Source organism: Thrips palmi, unplaced genomic scaffold (genome assembly GCF_012932325.1).
Source record: "Thrips palmi isolate BJ-2018 unplaced genomic scaffold, TpBJ-2018v1 HiC_scaffold_5, whole genome shotgun sequence".
NCBI lineage: Eukaryota > Metazoa > Arthropoda > Insecta > Thysanoptera > Thripidae > Thrips > Thrips palmi.
Genome location: NW_023144632.1, coordinates 2,939,508 through 2,947,867, shown reverse-complemented (window position 1 = coordinate 2,947,867; position 8,360 = coordinate 2,939,508). Strand labels below are relative to the sequence as shown.

General features: G+C 46.4%; 2 protein-coding genes across 2 annotated transcripts in view; one reads left to right on the top strand and one right to left on the bottom strand.

Moving 5' to 3' along the window:
* The window catches only part of LOC117650757 (putative inactive cytochrome P450 family member 4Z2), a 6,501-nt gene extending 3,183 nt beyond the window's left edge, over positions 1 to 3,318 (bottom strand). The window contains exon 1 of the mRNA XM_034394353.1: positions 2,222 to 3,318. Coding sequence (XP_034250244.1) covers positions 2,222 to 3,276 — 1,055 coding nt within the window. The 5' untranslated portion in view covers positions 3,277 to 3,318. The remainder of the gene's footprint in view (positions 1 to 2,221) is intronic.
* Positions 3,319 to 4,646: 1,328 nt separating this feature from the next.
* Positions 4,647 to 6,667, top strand: LOC117650553. The gene is made up of 2 exons (XM_034394064.1): positions 4,647 to 4,772; positions 6,333 to 6,667. The coding sequence occupies exons 1-2, from the start codon at positions 4,722 to 4,724 to the stop codon at positions 6,612 to 6,614; spliced, it is 333 nt and encodes a 110-aa protein (XP_034249955.1). The 5' UTR covers positions 4,647 to 4,721; the 3' UTR covers positions 6,615 to 6,667.
* The last annotated feature ends 1,693 nt before the right edge of the window (positions 6,668 to 8,360 follow it).

Below are 8,360 nucleotides of genomic sequence, written 5' to 3'. Positions count from 1 at the left end.
TTAAAAAATTTTCGGGACAAAGAGACGAACGGGTTGAAAGATGAAACGTGAAATATTCAAGGGGCCCAACTGAAAGAGCATTTCTTTTCCGTATCCGTGAGAAAGATCGTATACCTTTCCGGATAAGGAATCCTATCAGTAATGGATGTGAATGAGGTTTTTCATGGCAGAGAAGTGCTTAAGGCACTGCGAGAAAAAACTACAGAGAATCCTGTTAATTTTTTCACAGCGTCGCTCCTGATTGGTCAACTGGATCTTGAATAAAGGGGGTTGACCAAGAAATTTTTTAGCAGATGATACCTTTACAAAAACATACCTAAAACTACAACTGTCAGCTAGCTTTTACTCGAGAGTCCAAAAACCAAGTGCGTATCCTAACAATATAATAGGGGCTGGCTGCCGGGGCGGGCTGATGAGTCTGTCGCTGCGGCGCAGCCTGCGCGGGATTCGACAATGGCACCCCCTCCTCGCGCGCGACGGCCTGCGCGCAGCATTGACAATCCCTCCCCGCTACAGCGCAGAGGGGGCCAACGGGCACGGCGCGGCCAAGCCCTAGTCTCATGGCGCGGCGGTGCAGGCCACGACACAAAGGACTCAGTTTTTAAATATTATATTTGGAATGAGCCCATACTACCCCGTAGAAGAAAACCAAACGAGTATCATCTGCTTTCATTAACGTTCGTTGAATGAGATGTTTTATTCTTGATTCGAGTAGATCTTGACGAGACCTTTTCAACGAATGATCGGAACCTAGGTCTAAAATGCTCGCATCGTCATCGGGGACCCTGTGAGGTGCCCGTCGACGTCCTCGGGGACCCAACGGTGACCTATGAGGCTTTGTCCATGCCGTCCCGATGTGGCATTGGCCGCTCGGACAACAGAGAGATGAACACAAAAAACAACAGTGAGCTACGTCTTTTAAAAGACAGAGATCACTGTAGTTTTGGGTACAGAGCGACGCTGTGAAAAAATTAACAGGATTCTCTGTAGTTTTTTCTCGCAGTGGGGGGCACACTAGTGAAAATGCGGAGATTTTGAAAAACGATCATTCTGAGAAAAGTAACCTATGTATTCGCTTAATATTTTATTCGTGGCTCAAAATTATATCAAAGGAAAGAAAACTCCGTATGGGAGAGTAGGGTGGCGATGGCAAGACGGAGCGCCAGTGCCTTCCATTTTTCTGCGACCTCGCTTCACCCCTGCCACGATTCCGCCTCTCTGGATTAAGCCTCGAGCACGGGATTTGAAAATTTCTCAACAGGACACATGTGGCTATGGTCTGAACCACGGGCATGCCAATTGAATGATTTCAAAAAAAACGAAACGAAAAAACCTGTTTTGATCATTTTTACAGAATCTTCAAAAAGTGTTTTTGGATGAAATTTTGTACTTTGGGTTGCTCGATGTTCATAATCCTAGTTCACGCTATAGCCGCTTCAATTGCCTAAATTTTGGCGCAAATGGGGTTGAGATATCTTCATTTTTGCGGACTGAGGGATGCCCGCCAGTTCGACTTTTGACGAAAATTTGATTGGGCGCTGCTCCGCTCCCTGTCGTCCGATCGATGCCATTCTGGGCTTAAAATGCTTCTTTTTGTAAGGCCTTGACACATGAAAAGTATGAACAACGCACAACAACGCGTATGGAAGCAATCACACAACTCAGTTTTGAACCATTTTCAGTGTATTGCCCCCTTAAGAAAAAGCCCTTTTAGTGGAAACATTGATTTGACGTGTTTTTTTTTCGGATTATTAATGCGCCTTTTGACTTTTCTTTTCTTTGATATAATTTTCAGCCACAAATAAACATTCAATCGAATACATGGGTTACTTTTCTCAGAATGATCGTTTTTCAAAACCTCTGCATTTTCACTGGTGTGCCCCCTTAAAAAGTACAAAAGTTACGGAGTATTTTCAACAAAAGCATGCGTATGCCCAAAAAACTTCGTGAAAACAAACCGCTTTACTTTATAGGGCTCAAAATAGTTAAATTCGGCCATCAGATAGTTATTTTCTACATAACTAGCACTGAGCACACTGTGGCACTCTTTGGCACTTTCTGTAATTTAGTTTGGATTACATTTTGATCCATTTTCTTTCATAAATTAATTCCGAATATTGTTTTGAGTCCCATTCAAGATTTTGGTTAAATTGATCTTGTTTACTGACCAAAAAGTAAGCACCCACTTCAAGTCAAACTTCGTAATTTTGGGTCAACTTACTTTGACAGATCCACGCAAGTGACATCCCTGTCGCCGAGAACGGAGACTGCTTCGGAGTAGGCGAGCTGCTGGACGTCCGGCATCAAGGACAACACCTTGAGCGCCATGCTCAGCACGAACATCGATGTCTCCACGTTTGCGACCATGAAGGTTTTAAACTCGTCCACGATGTCCTGCTCCGTCATGTGCTTGCCGTCGTCGACGTCGGGTGTTTCCAGCATGATGTCCACGAGCGTTTTCCGTGCCCGCTCGAAGTCGTGGTTGCTCTCCTTGTTTCCAAGTTGCTTCCGCTTCTCCGCAAGGAGCCTTTTGACCATCAAATCAAATCTGCCCATCATCCTGCTCGACTTCCTCCCCAGCGAAGTCAACGCGAATATCTGGTCAGGCCACAGCAGGGGGTTGAAGGCGCGGGCGTTAACAGAGTACATGAACACTTTGATGGCCTCGACGGCTTCCATGAGGTCATCGTCGAACTGCGAGCCCTCGGCAGTCATGGACGTCCGGAGGAAATCCCGCATGAGTGCTTTCCTCAGGTTGTCTAACACGTCGACCTCTTTGTCAGTGACTACGCGGTCCACAAAGCCGTTGGCCTCTTCGCAGAAGATGGTCACTAAACGGTCCAGGACGTTCTGGTTGAAGCCAGGGGCCAGCCACTTACGGTGCGCCTTCCACTCGGCGCCACTCAGCTGCACGAGTCCCTTCTTTGCTGTGGCTTCGAGGAGGCGGTAGAGAAAGAAGGCCTTGTTTCCAAACTCATGGCGACGCATGACCTCTTTGATTTCCGAGGGGTCTTGGATAGCGATAATCATGTGACTAAAGATTGACAAGCGGCTCATTTTTCTACAACCTTTGGTCAACTCAAGTAGGGTCTGCATGATCGTATCCGGGGTTGCCCTCATGAAGTCCAGTGCGTTGCCGAGGAGCGGCAGCGAGGGCGGCCCGGGGATGGCCATCTCCAGCTTCCTGAAGTGCAGGTAGCCGAGGAGGAAGCGCGCCAGCAGCATGGCGGTGCCGGCCAGCGCGGCGATCATCAACACTTCGGTCATCACGGCCATGGCTGGGAGGACCAAGCAGAAGCGCGGATGGAGCTCGACTGCACCCAGCCTCCGCGGCAATCTTCATCAGTAAGTGGCGAGGCAGCACAATTAACCTGCTGTGTGCAAGTTTGTAAGCGAAGAAATAACATGTTTGTTTGCTTCAAAAGTCGGGTTGCATATGCAAGGAAAATAATTCCAGTCTCGCTGGTTTCTTTCCAATGGACCCGGACTCGCTCGTGCGTCATGCATCGATGAGGACTGAAGTGCAGTATTCTGTGCCGGTGACAGGGCCTGATTGCGGCATAGTTTCGGAAATGTCTCGACTTGACCTATCGATGGGGCGAATAAAAATTATCAGTCAGTCGGTCCCCTTTTTCGAAGACTGAGTGCAATTGAGTTCAATTTTGGCCGTACCGACGTTAGGAATGTGTTCCCTGGTGCAATGGGCGTCAAAAAGGGTCAACGCGCGGAGCTTGGTCTTGAGGTCAAGGGCCACAGACCGAGTTGACGTCTTAAAATGGCTCAGTTCACATTGGGACAGGGTGAAGCTGGGCCATGTGGATAGCAAAAATACATGAATCGTACATATATTATCTTGTCTCGTCCAAACAAATAAAAGTTATCTCGGATCAATCGAGATCGGACCAATCAAGTCACAAATCGAAGTGTAGGTAGTTGGTACGGCTTTCGCATGAACTACAACCATGAAGATCAAGCTATCAAAAGTACAAAACTTAGCGGAATAAAACCTGTTTAAATCTTAAATCTAAAAAAAAAAATCGATGAAATTTTGTACTTTTGATAGCTCGATGTTCATGGTTGCAGTTCATGCGATAGCCGTTTCAATCACCTACATTTTGGCACAAACGGGGTTGAGATATCTTCATTTTTACGGATTAAGGGACATCCATCAGTTTGATTTTTGACGAAAATATGATTGGTAGCTAGTCCGCTCCCAGACGTTCGATCGACGCCATTCTGGGCATTAAATGCTTTTTTTTGTTAGGTCTTCACACATGAAAAGTTTGAACAACCTAGAACAACAAGATTGGAAGCAATCGCACAAGTCAGTTTTCGGCCATTTTCAGTGTACTTTGGCGGCTGCGTCTCTGCAAACAGGGAGCAGCCGCTTCTCCGATCAATATTGAGCTAGCCATGTCAACACATTTGTGACGTTCACTTTCCAAGAAAGCTGCGAGCTACTTGTTCCTCTCACCAGCTTCGCGCTGTTTACATTTCTCACCTTGAAACTCACATTGCCGCAACCATGAGCACTCTTCTTGGAAACATCTGGCAACTGCCATCGAAATCAAAAGACAACACAGAAGGCACCGCTGTGTCAACATCATGATACCACACGCCTCTTGGTCCGGAAGAGCGTATTCGTGGTTTCCTTTAAGTAGAGAGGCGACGCGATCCACTGCACCGTTCGACGCTCACAGCACCAACAGACTTGCTTCACCATGTCCAAGATGTCCTTCCTGGTCGTCGTGGCCGTCGCGGCCTGCCTCGTTGTAAGCAGGGATGATACCCAAACCGAAACGATACCAGGGCCGTTACGACAACAGTTTGCACTTATGATTAAAACTAAAAGAGTGTTGCACCTGGAACCAAGGGGACAGCTTTTCCTTGTTGATCAAAGCGTACCGGAGCTTTGTTCCCATGTGGGCCAAGTCCAAATTCCGCTTCCCTGAGTTTTGTTCTTTTTGGGGCTGAAATCAACAAAACTCAAGGAAGCGGAATTTGGACTTGGCCCATATGGGAACAAAACTCCGGTACGCCTTGATCAACAAGGAAAAGCTGTTCCCTTGGTTCCAGGTGCAACACTCTTTTAGTTTTAATCATAAGTGCAAACTGTTGTCGTAACGGCCCTGGTATCGTTTCGGTTTGGGTATCATCCCTGGTTGTAAGCCTACTTTCACATTGACTCGCAGTCACAAAGCTGATTACAAGACGCTACTTGGCTTCTTTCCCTGCCCGGTAAAACAATCTCCAGGAAATTGACCAATATTCCTAAGAGCCCCAGGATATTTTGCTGAGAATTACCCAATGTTCCTGGAAACCGCAGGAGATGGATTTACCGTGTGTTTTTGGGAATACCCCTCGTTATGACAAACAACTATGAGTTGATGGAGAGTCTCAAGCGGATCCAAACTCAGCACTTGTTTGAAAGTGACACGTTTAGAGTCATTTAAATGAACGTGGCAAAAACGCACGTGAACCTCGAGGGGGATGGGTAACCCACTGTGAGAGGTTTAGTACAATAACTGTGAGGAATGTGCACTGTGCAGGATTACAATGTAAGTCCAAACGCTATGGTTATTGCACGTACGGTGCAGTAAAATGAGACATCGCATCATGCGTGCAATGTGTCCCTATAATGATCTTTCTAAATGCGTAAGAAGGCATTTGTAAACAAAAGCAGCTCATGCATTGCAATATTTGGCGCTATACTCGAAGCGTTTTGGTTCGCAGTGTTCCGCCGTACCACACATCGTATGTGAGACGTGTTATATGCGTTTCACCACCTGGACGTGACATAAGTTCAATAGGGTACTTTCGTAGATCCCTGAACCGGAAGCACACAGACGCCATGATGGCGAAAGTAGATCCAAACTTGACATGGGAAAGAGACGTTCGTCAAAGGTATCGGCCACACTTGAACATAAACAGTTGTTTGATACTTGTTTGCAGTGCATATGTGTTTCGCGAGCAATATTTGTACAGCTCGGCTATAGTTTTGGATCCGAAGAGAGGTTAGTTTCCGGCCAATTTGGCGTCTGCTGGTCTGCTTGCTTCCGGTGCAGGATTCTACGAAAGTACCCTATTCTGTGGGATGTTGTTCCACCCTCGCTTGATCGTATCACGTGCCAACAAGGTGTATGAATGTTATAACATTCAGACGTTTCTGACACTCGGGTTGCTGCTCTGGCATCATTGCAAGGAATGTGATGCTACATTCCCCGTAGGCTGGTGTTTCCAAAGGCAGCATGGTTTCTATCATGCTCCGTCTTATGGGGAGAGGTCAGGTCTTATATCACAGTGTACTCACGCCTGCCTCCTCCCTCCCGCAGGCTGAAGCCTTGTCCGCCTGCCCGTCCCGGCAGCTCAACAGTTTGGAAACCCAGATCGAAATCTGCAGCAGGAACGTCCCAGTGCCGTACCGCGGCTCGGGTTCTTGGCAGTGGGCCCGCTACGTTAGCGGAAAGATGGCCAAAGAACCCACATGCAACCTGGATAACGCCGCCGGCTACCTGCAGGGCAACTTGGAGGGCCGCGGCTACATCGGCAAAGACGACATAGACCGCGCCGTGAACTGCCTCAAGACCTCCATCAGCTCTGGCATTTGCTGCTGAGGAATAGTCGGTTAAGGAAATAAATGTTGACATGAGTCCAGAATGGCTGCACATTCCTGCTGTACTGGTCACCCCTTTCATGTACACCTTACACGGGGATATGGTGTTGCACAGTTGGCTAAAAAACGTGGAGGCGGCCGAAACTCATGATCGTTTTGGTCCGAACGGGTTCTATTTTCGTCATCAGCAGCCTCAAAAACGTATGAAACGATATGAAACTTGACACAAAGTTGAAAGTACCAAAAAAGTTGTCTTATTTCTGCCGTTTTTTTTTAATGTGTTTTGGCTAATATGACCGAATGGATTGAGATAGAAAGCTTAACTTTGGTGTGTGGCGATCCAAGGACATACCTAATGACCCTGCAAAATCTCACCCAGATCGGCCGAGCCGTTCAGGAGGAGTAGTGCACACACACACACACACACACACACACACACACACACACACACACACACACACCTACACACACACACGCAGACAGACAGACAGACAGACAGACAAAACTTTTTAACCCCACTGGAGTAACGGGCATCGCTATCGGCAGGGTTGATACCCAAACCGAAACGATACCAGGGCCGTTACGACAACAGTTTGCACTTATGACTAAAACTCAAAAAGTGTAGCATCTCGAACCATGGGAAGAGGTTTTCCTCGTTGATCAAGGCGTACCGGAGTTTTGTTCCCATATGGGCCAAGTCCAAATTCCACTTCCCTGAGTTTTGTTCTTTTTGGGGCCTAAATAAACAAAACTCAGGGAAGCGGAATTTGGACTTGGCCCATATGGGAACAAAACTCCGGTACGCCTTGATCAACGAGGAAAACCTCTTTTCTTGGTTCCAGGTGCTACACTTTTTGAGTTTCAGTCATAAGTGCAAACTGTTGTCGTAACGGCCCTGGTATCGTTTCGGTATGGGTATCATCCCTGGCTACCGCTCAGCCAATGACAAAAGTCCCAACTGTAAAAACCGGTCGTAGTTCAACAGTGCTTTCCAATTAAGACGATTATTCATGATTACAGTGTTGGCATAAACAAAACATGCCCGAATTGAAAAGTTTCATTTGTTTTGTGTAAGCAGTACTGGTGGACTTTCGCCATTTTGTCAAAAAACCCATGGACTTTCGTCGTTTCGTCAAAGTGCGGTTGAACTTTCGTCTGTGATCTCATCTCAGAAGTGCGCGAATTTTCATCAGGATTTCAGACTTGTTTCTGACACACTGACAAAATTTACTCGAGTGTGTGAATTTCGGTGTACAAATCCGATGAATTTCAGTCGAATTTCGATGAATTTAGGTCAAATTTCGAAGAATTTTAGCCGAAATTTGACGAATTTCAGTCAAGTTTCAATAAATTTTAATCGAATTTCGATGAATTTTACAAGTTTGTTGAATTTACGAGTACAAATTTGGCTGGAATTATTTCGCCTTCGCATACAACAGGATCAACAACACTTCTGCCAGCAGAATGATCTCGCCCAGATGAGGTAGCTGCCCCGTGCCGATTGGTGCAGAAGGCGAAAAGTTGTGCGTGCTCCTCTTCCACGAAGGAACCCTTTAAACTATGCCACTATCCATGTAACCATTGAAAGTCAAATGCAACAACTGTCACAAAGATAGTAGAATAGTTTTTGGGGTTTATTTCATGTAGTTTCATGTAGATGTGATTACAGAGACATTTAATTTCCTTAACATCAATAAAATAAACAGATAAAACACTGATAGACATTTATCAGAACAGACATGCAGAA